Source organism: Haliaeetus albicilla, chromosome 1 (assembly GCF_947461875.1).
Source record: "Haliaeetus albicilla chromosome 1, bHalAlb1.1, whole genome shotgun sequence".
NCBI classification, from domain to species: Eukaryota; Metazoa; Chordata; class Aves; order Accipitriformes; family Accipitridae; genus Haliaeetus; species Haliaeetus albicilla.
Genome location: NC_091483.1, coordinates 75,457,480 through 75,471,991, shown reverse-complemented (window position 1 = coordinate 75,471,991; position 14,512 = coordinate 75,457,480). Strand labels below are relative to the sequence as shown.

The window sequence follows — 14,512 nt, the reverse complement described above, 5'->3', positions numbered from 1 at the left end:
CAAACAACCGCCGCCATCTTTTTTCCCGGCCCGGTAGTTCTTTGCCCCCCATCGGGCCGTTCCGCAGCACGAAGGCGGGCGCGCGGGAGAACTACAGCTCCCAGCAGCCCCTGCGCTCCGCAGCAACGGGGTTGGCCCGGGCCGTGTCGAGCCGCCGGCGGCCGCAGCGCGGTCTCTGCGGCTGGAGGGTCCGCGCCGCCGCTCCCGCCGCGCTGAGAGAGGGGCGCCGAGCGCCGGCGGGGACGCAGGCGGCCGCCCGGGCTGGCGGGGGCAGCCAGGTACGAGAGCGGGCAGCTCCGGGCTTGAGGGGCCGCCCGTAGGGGCAGGGGCCGCTGCGCGCTCGCGCATTTACCTCAGGAGGCGGCGGCGGCCGCGGCCGCCCTGGGGCCCGGGGTGTTGCACCCCTGCGGCCTCCTCAGGGGCGTCGGTTGGCAGCAGGGTAGCTGTAGCCGTATATGACACCTCTGAAAATAAAAATGGGTAAAATGCTCGTGGTGTGAAAGCGGCAGGTGCCCTCGGCAGGCTTATAACTACTTCACTCGTTTATTATGTGCTTATAAAAACAAGATAAAAGATCAACGGGGCCTATTTTATACTGTAGACAGGATTGTGGGTTTCGCTCCCAGAGTTTTCATTAACTGTTGTGACTTCGGGCAAGCAGCCAGCCTTGGTGTCCTCCAGCTTACCTATCTCGTAAATGTAGTACAACTTATTTGCAGAAGGCTTTGTACAATAAATATTTAATTGGAAAGTTCCACAAGATATTAGATAAAAAAATACTGTGTTGTGTCAAGTAAAATACATGTAGTAGGTAGGCAAAACATTGAAATATATGCAAATTAAAAATAAACATATGATCCGGGCTATAGCTGCTCAGGGTGAATGTTTTCCATCTGATGCTTTGCTGCCTTAAGGGAGGAATCTGCTGAAAAGAGGACCTCTGCTCAGAACTGCTCTCTGCTACGCTCAGGTGACAGTCAGCGATGCAGAAAAGTCCAGAGCAAATGCGAATGGCAGGATGTAACCATTGGGATGATTGTACCCTGTATTCAGTGGCTCTTTTTCTAGCACACAGCAGAGAGAAACACCTATTTCATTTTGAGCATTAGCTACTTGATCTGACTGAATTTTGCACAGGCTTGGTTCAACCCTCTTTTTAAGGACAGCTTTCATCAGAGGAAAGGCAATCACAGTCCTTCTAGGCTAGGAACATAGGAGCAAAGGTAAAACCTGAAGGAATGTTTCAGATCATTGAAACCGGTCCCTACAATTGTGGCCAGTCTTATCCTATGTAATTGTTTTCAAAATATCTCCAAGCTCCATTGTAAAATAAGGCTAAGTCAGGTTCTTTCTTACCTCATTTAACTGAAATTCTACATCTGATAATGGAAGAAAATTTCTACCATTTTGTGCATAGTATAAATTTATATCATTTTTACACACAGCAATTAGAATATTCTCCTAAATGGCTGTGTGGAAATACGGGTGCATGTCATAACACAAAGCAATTTATTCCTGATGTCTGTTTTAAAACATTGATCATAATAATAGCAGTTTGTTTAAATACAATCACACGTGAAGTTCTTTCTGTTAAGAACCCCTGTATGTCCAGAGTTCTCAAGGTGTTACTATATGTCTTGGTTTTCATATTCCAGTTTTTGGTTTTAATGATTGTCATTTGGAGCAGAGGGGTGAGTATCAGCATGTACAGAGCAAGAGAGCTCAAACTTATTTCTGCTATGCCAGAAGAAAAAATATTTGTCACTGGTAGAGGTGTTGGAGCCTGAATTATGATTCAGACTGAATGAGTACAGAGGTATTTCTTTCTCTCCTATCCGAAATCTCTTGTGAGTGTCAGAACCTTGGCAGGTGCAGAGAAACACATCATGATTCTCAGAGGAGTGGAGAAACGGTGACTCCCTCTGTGACAGAGACCCAGTAGCACCTCTGTTTTTTACTTGCCATCCCTTGTCATGATCCAGCCCTGTTTTGCTGGACTTTTTTTTTTTAATTGGACATTTTTTCTTGATCATACCAGGTAACTAAATGCCTATATTGAACATAATCACAGACAAACTCTTTTTTTCAGCGCTTTGAGATTAGTAATTAAAAGTGCTGGTTAGGCAATTATTATTGAGTATGATAGTGCTGAAAGGCAGAGTACAAAAAGGCTGTATCTGGAAATGTTATGATACCGTTTTAAAACAAAAAATGAATTATCTTTACCACAGTGGGAATGAATCATCTTTATCAAGCATTCTTTTCTAATGTCAAAATTCAATGATATATAAAATACAAGAATGATTTTCAAAAATATATTTTTATTTTCACCATGGACAATTACTTCTGTGCTCATTTTTTCCCATTGCTAAACCAGATTAATGACTTTCAGCCCTGATTATTACTATCGTTGGTCTTTCATACGCAGCAACATTTGCATGCGTATAAACAAATGCATTACAGTTCTTGTCACGTGAACATTAAAATTGAGCTAGCCAGTTCTGCAAACTCTCACACATACGAGTAAGACATCATTTGAGATAGATGTAATCCAGTCATTTCACAAACAAAGCATCAAACATAAGAAGTACCCAACTGCTGTGCCTTCAAAAACCTTGACTGTGGCCTGGACTACTGATGTGTTGTGATCACTGCCCAGCTTGCTGACCAACACTGTCTCATTGGTTCCTTATAATTCCCCTCTGTTCCTATTCTTTTACTGTTTTGGAAAAATAGGCTGTTAATAGCAACATGTGATAAGATTTAAGACTAAAATTTTGCTTTCAGTTGCATCTCACTGGGAAGAGCAATGTATTAAATAGGACCTGTATAGCACACATGCAAAAATTCACATCATGCTTTTCTCTAGTATCAACTTTAATTATATATTTTGTCAAATAACCTGATACTGAAACCATTTAGGTATCATCCTAAGGATCTTTTGAGACACTTGCAGAATAAGAAATATGTAATTATGTCTTCTATTTTATTGATGTTTGTACTGTATTTTCATTTCTCCTGTTAGCTGTTCTGAGTAACTGTGATTTTGAAAGCTTGACCTAAATGTTCTCTTCTACATTACTGCAGTATACCTTCTCTGTGAGCCTATCAACATACATTATGCTACAACTGAAGGAGGCATGAAAAATTAATGATTTACTATATTTATAGGATTCTCCATGGTGAAGATGGTCAGCCATGGAAAACATATTGCAATAATAGTCCAACAGCTTAACAAATTTAACCCTGAAAATCAGAGCGTGGAGGATTTCTTGAATGAATCAGCTAAGATGTTGCAGGTATATTAGGTTTCAGTTCATCTTACACAGCTTACTTTGTTTCACTATGTGATTTTAAATATAAAGATATCTGTTTTCTAACATGTTGTTGGAACTTTCACAGATTTTTCTTACAGTGACGTATTTCATTCATGAGTAAAGTCCAAATTTCTTATGGTTACCACCAGAAAACAAGGAAGTAAAGATCAGAGGGGTTGAAAAACTGCTTGGGTAGCAACAAAAAACGGGAAAGCAACAACCTTCTAAAATGGATCTGACAGTGGTAGGGAAAGCTTCTCTTCCACTCCTGACTAAGCTGTTTTGTAGTTTCCTATCTCCTTTCCTCCTTCCAAATAGAAGTTTCTGTCAGTACCACCCATTTGTATATACGAATACAGTTCAGAAGCTGACTCACAGGATCAGGTGTTCTTGCTTTGAGGACATAGGTGACCATCAGAACAGTGGGAGAGAAGGCAAGTGACAGTAAATCAACTACGTGATTTTAATCTAATACTGCAAGTAACCAGACCAAGATTTGCCGATATGTAGCTATACCGGCTGAAGCAGTTCCCATCCTTTCCTGACCGTAGCCTGTCACCTCTTCCCATCTCTTTGTCCTCAGTGCCACCCTGACTTGTGCTGATGCAGCTACTGCATTGAATCAGCTTTAGAAAATCACTAAGGGAAGACAGTAATATTGTTTAGACTGCTATTGTCTGTGCGTGCCATGTATTATCAAACTACATTGTTGGAGCCCTGATTCCACACTGCCATGTAGCTCCAGTGCTCATTTCCACTTCTGACAATAAGGTCTAAAACAGTGGTATTCCAATTAGATGGTCTTTTACATGGATTTTACATAAACACAAATGACTAAAAGAATATAAAACTTTGGAGGTGTGATATGAAAATCAGAGGCTGAGGCAGTGGATCCATGAACATTTCTTGGGTGCTTGCTTTCTTAAACAGCTTCCACTCAGGCCCCTCGTTTCTGCCACTGCCTTCCTGCCTTGTAGTACCGGCATAACTCTTTTGTGCATTCATATGCTGAATTACATCAGGGAAGTGATCCAGTTTCAAAGTAATCATTTTTCACTGGATAGAGAGCAGGTAAATTCAGCTACCACTGCTGCCAGAATATTCAGATCATTGTTCTTCTCAGACCGGGAAAGGTGATACAAAGACAAAAGAAGCAGTAACTCCATTAGAGAAACATGAATCTTAAGTTTCGCAATAAACACTTTCAAAAGGGGAAGAACAGGGAGGATAGCTGATGCCAAAGGTAAGGCAGAAATCTTCCTCTGGGATAGTTTCAGCTCACTTACTATATAATATTTTAGCTGTGAATTTATCTAAGAAAGTAAAAAGTAAGATCTATGTTTCTATAAAATTCAACTTTGTTTCAGTACCAAATGGGTAATTATAATTCATCATGGAATATTCACTTCACTTCTTTCTTTTCTGTTTCATAATAGGCATATGATACTAAAAATATTGTTGCATTTTTGTACACATGATTTCCAGGCTTGGCCAATTACCAGTTAATTAGTCGATATTAACTGACCCATGAAGAAACTCCTCCAGTTTGTACCCAGATTAATGGTATCACTTTAAATCACAGACTAGATTCAAGCCTGTATGTCTCATGCTAGCAGCATGACAACTAGCAAACCTAGTGTTGCGTACTACTGACCAGACAAAAATGAGGAGGGTCAGATTCCAGGAGCACACATCTAAATAGTTGCAAGAGACAGGTCTCTTTACATTTATTTACTTACTTAGATATGCAGTATATCAGACTTGACTTTTCTACAAGTTACTATCTTCTATGCTATTAGACTTTTCAAATTGGTTAATTAGTTTTCCATCCCCTAAAAGTACAATCAGATTCCAGTCATTATCAACACTGCATGTTTCATTCATATTATGTATCTTTATTGTATTTGGATGTTTTATAATCTTTATGTCCTTCTAATATGATATCTGAGGTATCTTGGTTAGTTCTTTGATAACCTGTTGATGACCTACATAAAATATGCTTGTTAGCCTATTGACCAGCTGTTTGTGGTTGTTCCTGGTGAAACCAACAATTTTGGGCTAGACTGTTTCTCTCAAAATAAAAGGACAGCACACACAGGTCATTCCAGAATATGTTCAAGGGAGTTCAGCACCCCAGTAGTGTCTCTGCTAGGCTTCAGGAGACACTACGGATGCCAGTATTGTCAAGTGCCAGATACTGGAGATAAGTACCTCTGGCAGCCACACATTCTCACCTGAACTGCAAGGAGCAGACAGCAACAGACATTTTGCAGAGCAAAACCTCTGTCAGAATGAAGTAGGTTTCAAAGAGTAATATGATTGTTTGTAGGAACTGACTGAAAGTAAATAAAATTACTTGTTTGGAAATCTAATAAATGAAATGAGAAGATGGGCATCCTTGGCTGATCAGAAATGGGGGATGACATCAATAAAGAATAAGAGATAATAGGTAGAATAGAACTGAGTTATGAAGCATCTTGATAGCAAAGACAAGCAGCTTTTGTTTATGTGCTAGAATCAACTGTGAGATGCTAGGTGGAGTAAGTGGGTGAAAACAATGGACTAGCAGAATGGTCTTAACGATAGCATTCCAGATAGTTGATTTGCTAGAGAAAGATTGGATTAGTTAAACACAGGAAAGAGATGTTTATTACAATTAAATAGAAAATTTTGAGACATTACCTTAGATTTTTAGCTGTGAAGTGATAGGAAAATACTGCTTGAAACCTACTGTCCAAAAAGAGTGAAGATGTGCACATAAACTGGTTATGATATCCTGGAGAGCAGTCTACATGAAAAATGACCTCTGAAGTTATGGGTTTGACTGACAGGCAGGGTGGCAATAGTACCAATAATTGAGGAAAGAAACAGCATGAGAACACTGAAGTTTTGTTTTAGCATTGTTGAAATTAAGCTGACAACAACAACAAGGAAATGTCACAGAGAGAGGCCAGCATTTTAGAGTGTAGTTTACAGTTCTTATTTGTGTACACGATAAATGTGGATATGTTATGAAAGGAAGTTAGATTTAGCCCTAAGAGAGTGAGTCTGGAAGGCACAATCTGTCTTGATCCAAATATCCCTGTCAACCACCTACCAGGGGCATAAGACCATTCTTGTGGGAATCCTTGCAAATTAAAGCAGTAAAAATGGCTGGCGAAGTGAGGCACAGGAAAAGAAGTGAAAGTGGGCAAGCAAATATATGTTACAATGAAGGACTTTACGAAAGAGGCATAAAATCCAGGGGGTCGAAGCTGTAGGATGAAAATATACTTGCTTTGCAAATGATAGCAAGAATTAGGTTCACCTCTTTGGTTTTGTTCTGCTCACCTCAAAGTTCTTGCACTTTCAGTTCCAATGTCTACTGTACCTAAATTGAATCAGAAATATCTCTCTCTTCAGACTGAAGCCCACAAGAGGCAGACGTCAGAGAAGATAGGCGAGACAGGCTTTCTTCTATCAGTTTGAGCTCCCAGACTGACCCAGTATGGCTTGTCCCAGTTTCATCTTGTATTGTAGTGAAAGCTCTGCTTGCCCTGGGCTGGGCGTGGTAAGGGCACACAGAATCTTGAGGGGAGCTTACTGTTACAGTATAAATTTGCACAAAACATATGCATTGATATTTTTCACTTGGCAAAATGCGTATGGATATTCATAAGAAAACCAAAAGGCCAAATTTGTAAGGCACTGCTTGGTGCCTGTGTGCCACTTTGAAAATACATCCCTAGCTATTTCCCTGCATTTGATTTGCAATTACTTACTATTTCCAAATAGCTAATTAAAAAACTGAAAATTTGACAACTTTCTATCAAATACCAGTTCCTTGTATCAGACCATGTGAGCTGCTCTCATCTCGTTCCTCTTGGATAGCATAGGAGGATATCCATTAACTTCAGCAGAAGCAGAAGCAACTTCTTGATCATTATTATTTTTATTTCTGAATGCATCTTTATGATTTTATTTAAATATCAGTGTTCCCATCTGAACATATTCTTTCATTGTAGGAAATCTTGTCTCAAGCTTTGAGATAGAAATCTGTTTGGAAAACATTTGAGCGTACAGCCTGCTTCCAAGTATATTCCAGAGTGACTGCCCAAAGTCAGAAGCATCACTCTGTACATATATTGGTGTAAATGAGATAAGTAGTTGGCCATCTTTATTTACAGAGAAATGATGGCATTAGATACTGCTATCAAGAGTTATGTTTTTCTAGCTGTGTGTGGGATTTAGCTTTACACACTCCATTTACAGTAACAGCGGCCACACATCTAATCCCTGCGTACTGCTTTGAAAAAGCACCCATCTTTCCCTGCATTTTTGTAAGTGAGGTAGATCAAGCAGATAACATATCCAATAACCATTGGGATACTTTTTTTTTTCACTTACTGCACTTTGCAACCACTCAATATTTCAAAATACAAATAGGGAATCAGAAAATTAGTACTAAAGGAATAGAAAGTGAATTTAAAAGACCAGAGGTAAGCCATTACTTTGACAGTAGTGCAGGTCTGTCTGAACCACTCTATGTATAAAGATAGAATCATCTTTTGGTGTGATGGAAATGTATAAATAAATTGCTGGAGTGCCAGGTATTTAGTAGTGTTTAAAACCAAGGTATCAAGAGAGAACATAATCTCTACAAGGCCACTCAGGAAGCAAGAGAGAAAGACACATTCCAGTCTCAGTTCCCATCTTCCAACTCCTAGTTCACAGTTCCGCATAAAAGTGGACTTAGGGAAACTCACTGATTCAGCCTCCTGTTTTTAGAGAAATGCAAATGATGTATGGTATGGATTTTAAACTTTTGAGTAGTGTGAGATAAATAACATGGTTTCCTCTAATTAGAATGTTATGATCAAAATTAGTCTAGAGGTGATTCTGTGTTAAACTCCATACATTTTATTTCTGCAACATGTGAATTTTACATCATAAAAAGAATTTCTATTTGTTCTTCTCAGTGAATGATCAGACTTGATATTCTTCCAGGAAGAAAACTACGCTTTGACTTGTAATTCAGTTATTTACAATCTTCATGTTTATTGTATTGTAAGTTATGATGTTTATAACATAATATTGGACTTGTTTTTCACTGCAAATGTTTTCAGTAAGAACATAGGTTCATTAGTAATATGATGGGTGATTCCTAGTTGCAACAAACAAGCCTTCACCTTCAATTCATAAAGAATCATAGTATGTCCCTCAAAGCTCCTAAAACCAAATAATAAGTGCAAATAAATGCTTTTGCTTTGACGTTGTGACCTTGTTACCATTAAAACAGAAGTCAATTTGAATTATCCTGAATAACACTTTAACTTGAAATAATTCTTTAAGTCTATCTCGGTTCTTTAAATTATTAGTATTCACATTCAAATTTACATCTCTATTTCGATTGTTCTTCATTTGAATGCCAAGACTACTTCTTGTTTATCTTCCTAAATGCTTTTTAATACTCCTTTCATCAGACTGATGCCCTCCAGATGATATCAACGTTCTTGTGTACTAAACCCCTTTCTTTTTATTAAGTATTCTTCAATTAAATCTATCAAAAATGATCCATATCCAGAGTGATCCTTCATCCAGTGTATATTGTACATAAGGGTATCGTTTCATCAGGCCATTTACAGAAATGGACTGCATCTGTTCATTTTGAAAAAAGATTAAGTTTTGTACCTAACCAAAGCATCCCAGGCATTTTTTTCTTCCTTGTGACTGTTAGAATCAAGCTTTTGCTATGATAACAGGAGACAGATTTTAACACAGAAGTTACCGTGCAATGTTTGTGCCTTTCTCTGTGCAAATAACTCACTTCATTTTTAGTGGAATATTTTCAGAGCCATCATACTGACCTTTATACATCCCATCTACTGAAAAGATTACTTCTGTAAAATCAGAACTGCCACCCCAAATTTACTGTTTTACTCCTTTATCCCTCCCATGTTGATAGCAAGATGAACCTGTTTATGAGCTTTCCATTTCACAAGAACATGGTGTAATTTGGCATAACTCTTCATAATTCTCATTTGTGTTGGTTCAGCTGTGTGTCTCACACGTGCCCACTCAACTGTGAGTAAAATCCCTAAATGTCAAAAGTCATAGATTTAGTTTTAAATATGAAAATAATGTAATGCAAGATTATTTTGCTGCATGTGGTGAAAAAAATCCTACTACATTATACAAGTCTAATTTGTATTATTAGTTACCAACGTAAATGCAGATTAGGATCTTTTTAAGAAAGGATGGAATCTGATTTTTCTGCGATGTTCTGCTCATGTGATTTAGTATTAAGTACAAGGGAAAACAACATTAACTGTACCTCTTCAAGACGGCCAGCATTATCACATGAAGATGAAAATACTAGCTTGTGACTGCAACATAGGCTGTAAATAGTAGAGGCAGGACATTCTCCTACTTACATCCTCAGATCTCAGGTTTTTGCCCTCCATTGAAATTACTGGCAGCATTTTCAGTGACTTCAGAGGGAAAAGAGGACTGGGTTCTGGTGACTGATTCAAAACCCAGTGAAGTTAATAGGAGTATTTTCTTTCATTTCCATAGCAATTTGATCAGACCTTTGGAGAGGACTAGCACTGATATCTGAAGCACTATAAATTAATCAGACTGCATCTGCAAAAGGTGCATATTCTGCCTAGAAGTAGACAAGTTCAGTATATACTATTACTCCGTACTCTCAGGAGGTGAAAGCTATTTTATCTTTTCATCAAATATTATCTTCTTTCTAAAATGTTTGTTTCACCTTAAACTAAATCCTTATCCTGAGAAGTCTCAAGCAGAGCATGGCTGATGTTCTTTTCCTTCTTTTCCAGAAGCAAGAGCTTTTCTTTCTCTCCTTACCCATCCTTTTCTGATCTCTCTGGACCTTAAACAGGTCCCATTGTAACAATCCTTATTACCATACACCCACGGTGCCAAAGCTTGCTCTTTGCAGATAGTTCTCCATTTAATTCATGCTATTTCTTCTACTAACACATGTTGAAAGTTGTTTGTGTACAAAATCCTATGCTTAAGCTTTCTTACACAGTCTCTAATCTCCTTGAAGAAACTTGACTGGTTCCCAGCTGCAGCTAAGTGTGAGGGAGCAAGGAAAATATGTCCATGGAAGCAGGCTAAGGGCATTGGGGATTTCTCAAAAGGGGGAGATAACGCCAATCAGCAGATATTCAGACAAGAGTCACATTGTTTTTTTCACAGGATCATTCAGGATAATTTCAGACACGATCATTCTTTTTCAACTTAAACACTTGGGAATCAGAAAAAGCCAAAATTCAATGCCATAGAGAGAACACTTTCAGACACTTGTGTGGGAATGACATTGTGAACACATATAACTGTATTTTACTTATATCCAGTGCATCAATTGGTCAACACAGTAATATATAGGCTTTCAAATATTAGGAATATAGGACCATCCAGTATTCATCTATCATAAACTTACTATGCTTTACACAGCAAAACATCACATAATAAGCTGTAACATTAGAGATAGAGAGGTTGTTTCCTGAGCATAGAATAGGCATATTGTTCAAGACCTATTTTTCTTCTGATAAATTTCAATATTTGGTGTAGCAGAAGATGATAGCTGCATGTGTTACTTTCACCTGTAAATTATCTGGTCTTCCTCATGCTGAAGGACACACACAATAGACTTGCAAACATAGCTAACTGCTAGTTGTTTCAGAGAAATGCATGAGGTAAAGTATACTTGAAAAGGTAAGAAGATGGCCTGATGGACAGAACAAAGGCTCACAAATTATCATTTATTAATTCTTGTTGCCACCAATGATACCAGTGACACCAGTGTGTCACGTGGGGCAAATCTCCTAGCTGCCCCATACCATAGTTCCTGCATTTGCAAAATAATACTAGCCAAAAGGAATTTCATTAAATGCAATTAATGTTAATGAAGTGTTTGAGAACCTCATACAAAAGGTGCTATAAATGTACAATCTGTCATCATATTGTACTGTTTCAGGATCATTTGACCCACTTCTGAAATACATCCCACTGATGCAAAATGCAACATAATTAGTGCTAGAAATTACATACACCCAACATATTACTTTCCCAAAGTGATTATGATTTCAGATATACAGATAAACTGTAAATATCCTTGATGAAATTTGTTGAGGACAAAATTCTCTTTCTGTGCAGAGAGTATCCTAACTGTTTTAAAGCATTGGCTCACTTTTTGATTCACTAGATTATCAGCAGGGCTCAACCAACAACTGGCTCACCTTTGAGATTTCTTATCCAAGTATTCATCTTGCCCAGTCTTGTTTAGTTTATTATGAGTTCTGATGAGATCACTTCCTTAGATGACACAGCTGCAGGCTGCTTAACTATTCTCAATTTTTATATGTAGAAGTGGAACATTTAGTACCATTTGTAGTTGAAAGCAAATTCAACTGATAATATGTAATGACAAGACTTTTTGGCCTGTGGTCCACCGAATTACCAATCGGTACTGATGTTCTGGGGCACAGTTGTCCTCAGGCTGCACCTGCTGTCACCTTGTTGCTTAGCTCGAGGCCATGTAGTGGTTAGGTACCTTCTTGCTCAGGGAGTATGCAAGAGTAAGTGCTTCTTTCTATGTTTGTCCTAACAACTAACTTCTGACTGACTTGTTAACTCAGAACAGTAAAACAGAGTAAATGTAAATACGCAATTGCATTTTTATGCTGTAGTCTCTACTGTATAGGAGATACGATTTCGGCACTGATGTAGTCTTGTTGTTATCTGTCTACTTTTGGTCATCTCTCTAAAGTACATTTGAAAAGCACTGGTTTGTTGTAGCACTTTATACATGTACGATATATCAAAGTACTCAGAAGGTGAATGCAAAGATTCTAATCAAATAAAGAACTTGGAAACAATTTATATTCTAGCTTTCTAGCAGAGACAGTTGTGAGAGTTTTTGTTGGGCTTCTTTCCAATCTGCTTGTCCAGTTTTACTATAGACTTTCTGTTTATTGTCAGAGTTACTGTTGTCTGCAGTTAGATCTGTTCATGAAGAACAGCATTTGTTCAAGGGAACCAATTGTTTTAGATTCAAAATGTCACAATCCTACTTCTACTGGAACTATGTCATCCTGTCTCACTTTGCCATTGAGGTATTTAGGTTTGCTTTTGCCTTTTGTGGTGAATTCTCAGATATCTCATATCAAATATGGGATATATATTTGAGCATTTAGTGGGGGGTTAGATTTCTGGATTTTCTGTGTCAGTTTTATGAAAGAACTTCATAGATCTTCATCCAAAAAAGGTATGTTTGGAATGGACTGTGTGCCTCACAAGAATTCTCAGTGCTTAGCAAGATGGAGTCCATCCCATGAAATTAATTTTTTTGCGTATTTTTGGATGTGTTCAGCCTCTTTCCTCTGCCCTTCCATTTGTGTCCATCCTCCATCTATGCCATTCTGTATCTCCTGTTTTCCCCTACCTTACTTTTCACTCCTTTCCTTCTTTGCCACCTCACTCTAGTTGGCTCCACTTTCCCAAATGCATCCCCCTTTATCTTTCTGCCATCTCAGCTGCAACCTGTTGGTTCTTCTTTCTCTAGAGCCCTGATTAAGAATGTAGGTGATACCCTGCTTATTCACACTCAGTCTGTAGTGCTGCCCAGCAGACTTTGTGAAGCTCCCATGTCTCCATGTAATGATTAGTTTGGTTACACTGTTTTCTCTTACCCAACAGATTTGGATCACAGAATATATTCAGAGGAATAACTGATTACTTTAGATATAGAAATAAAGCTTTTCTATCATTTTAACTATTATTAGCCTTTAATTAGTAATATTGTCTATTACAGTTCTGCTAGAGAGGTGGTCAGATGTATTAGTGTAATCCCAATGGCAGTAAAGAAACTACAAGGACATATGTAGGTGTAATTTTGCCTGCACATGTGTATGTATATATGCATACATAAATATATATGGATATGGAGACAATTATATGGAGGCATTATTTTTTCCTAGTGATGATGCACAGATTGGAAGTAATGAAACCTGTCTTTTGAGCAGGAGTAGTGAAAAAGTATTATGCTTACTCTGAATGACAACCTGAGAAAACACACCTGGAATGCTTCTGCATCATTTTTTAAATTTAAAAATTAGAACTGTAATTTTAAAGTTTTATCTTTTATTTGCTCAGTCTCAAAGCCTTATATAGCATCATACATCAGAAAACTCACATAGTTCCTTCCAGCAGCCTCTGATAATACCTTTAAACTAGAAATGAATCACATTAGGGAAATAAAGCAATCAACATGCTAGCAGATAGCCTAGTAGGCAAGGTGAACCTCTCATCTGATATATTATTGCAGTTCAATTGTTCCCACATCTCAGAGCTGTGGGAGAGATCATATATCAAATGTGGACTACATGTTTTCAGAAGGTGCACTTAGCTTTTTTCTTGGCTTCTTGGCTAACCTCCTTAAGCCAAAGAATCATTATTGTTTGTCATTTTGTCATAGTGTGGCTGTCCTTTTTCAATTCATGTAATAACAAATTGTTCTGGGTCTCAGACTTTCTTGCAATGTTTAAAGGGGGTTCATACTAGAAGTTTATCTCATGTAGTAACAGATATTCCACAGGTTATTTATTACGAGTGAAACTGTCTGTAAAGTCAGGAGCATTCAAACTTTTTGAAGGGATTATGAGGTAGGATCCAAATGGCATGCAGTGAGCATCTGACCCTCCTTTTTCTGTTCTTTTGTGGTATTGCATGAACATTACAAGTGACTGAGAGCACAGCTGTATAAGAAACAAACAGTCTGCATGAACAAGAATCCTGGCACTGACAGGTTTAGTTTAAATTAGTCATATTCTCCAATATTAGGTTACAGTAGCAGTTAGGAGTCTTCTCCATAATCCCTGTCCAGCTTCTCCCCTCAATTTAGTCTCCCAATGTAGCACAGGCTTCACCTACAAAGAACACGTTTCCTACTGGAAAAGCAAACTCTTACTGAAACTTTCTCATACTGTTGACTAAGTTAATCATTGCTTATAGCTCAGAGACTTAAAATTTTCTTTGCATTAACTGCTGACATTAACACATCAAGGCCTTTAACTAAATCCATATGTCAGCAGATAGACTGAAAGTTTAACACTGGGGAAGGTCACATTTTACTTTGTTAGGACTGCCCATATTTGATAGTATTAGAAGTGTGTCAGCCCTGC

At 38.2% G+C, this 14,512-nt stretch overlaps 1 protein-coding gene across 2 annotated transcripts in view; it reads left to right on the top strand.

Moving 5' to 3' along the window:
• The first annotated feature begins 95 nt into the window (after positions 1–95).
• CFAP99 (cilia and flagella associated protein 99) overlaps positions 96–14,512 on the top strand; it is a 61,557-nt gene continuing 47,140 nt past the window's right edge. Inside the window, exons 1-2 of one of the 2 annotated variants that reach the window (XM_069795162.1) lie at positions 96–278; positions 3,172–3,299. In XM_069795162.1, the coding sequence (XP_069651263.1) occupies positions 3,180–3,299 (120 nt within the window). In that variant the 5' untranslated portion in view covers positions 96–278; positions 3,172–3,179. The remainder of the gene's footprint in view (positions 279–3,171; positions 3,300–14,512) is intronic. The other variant, XM_069795172.1, reaches the window with a different exon arrangement.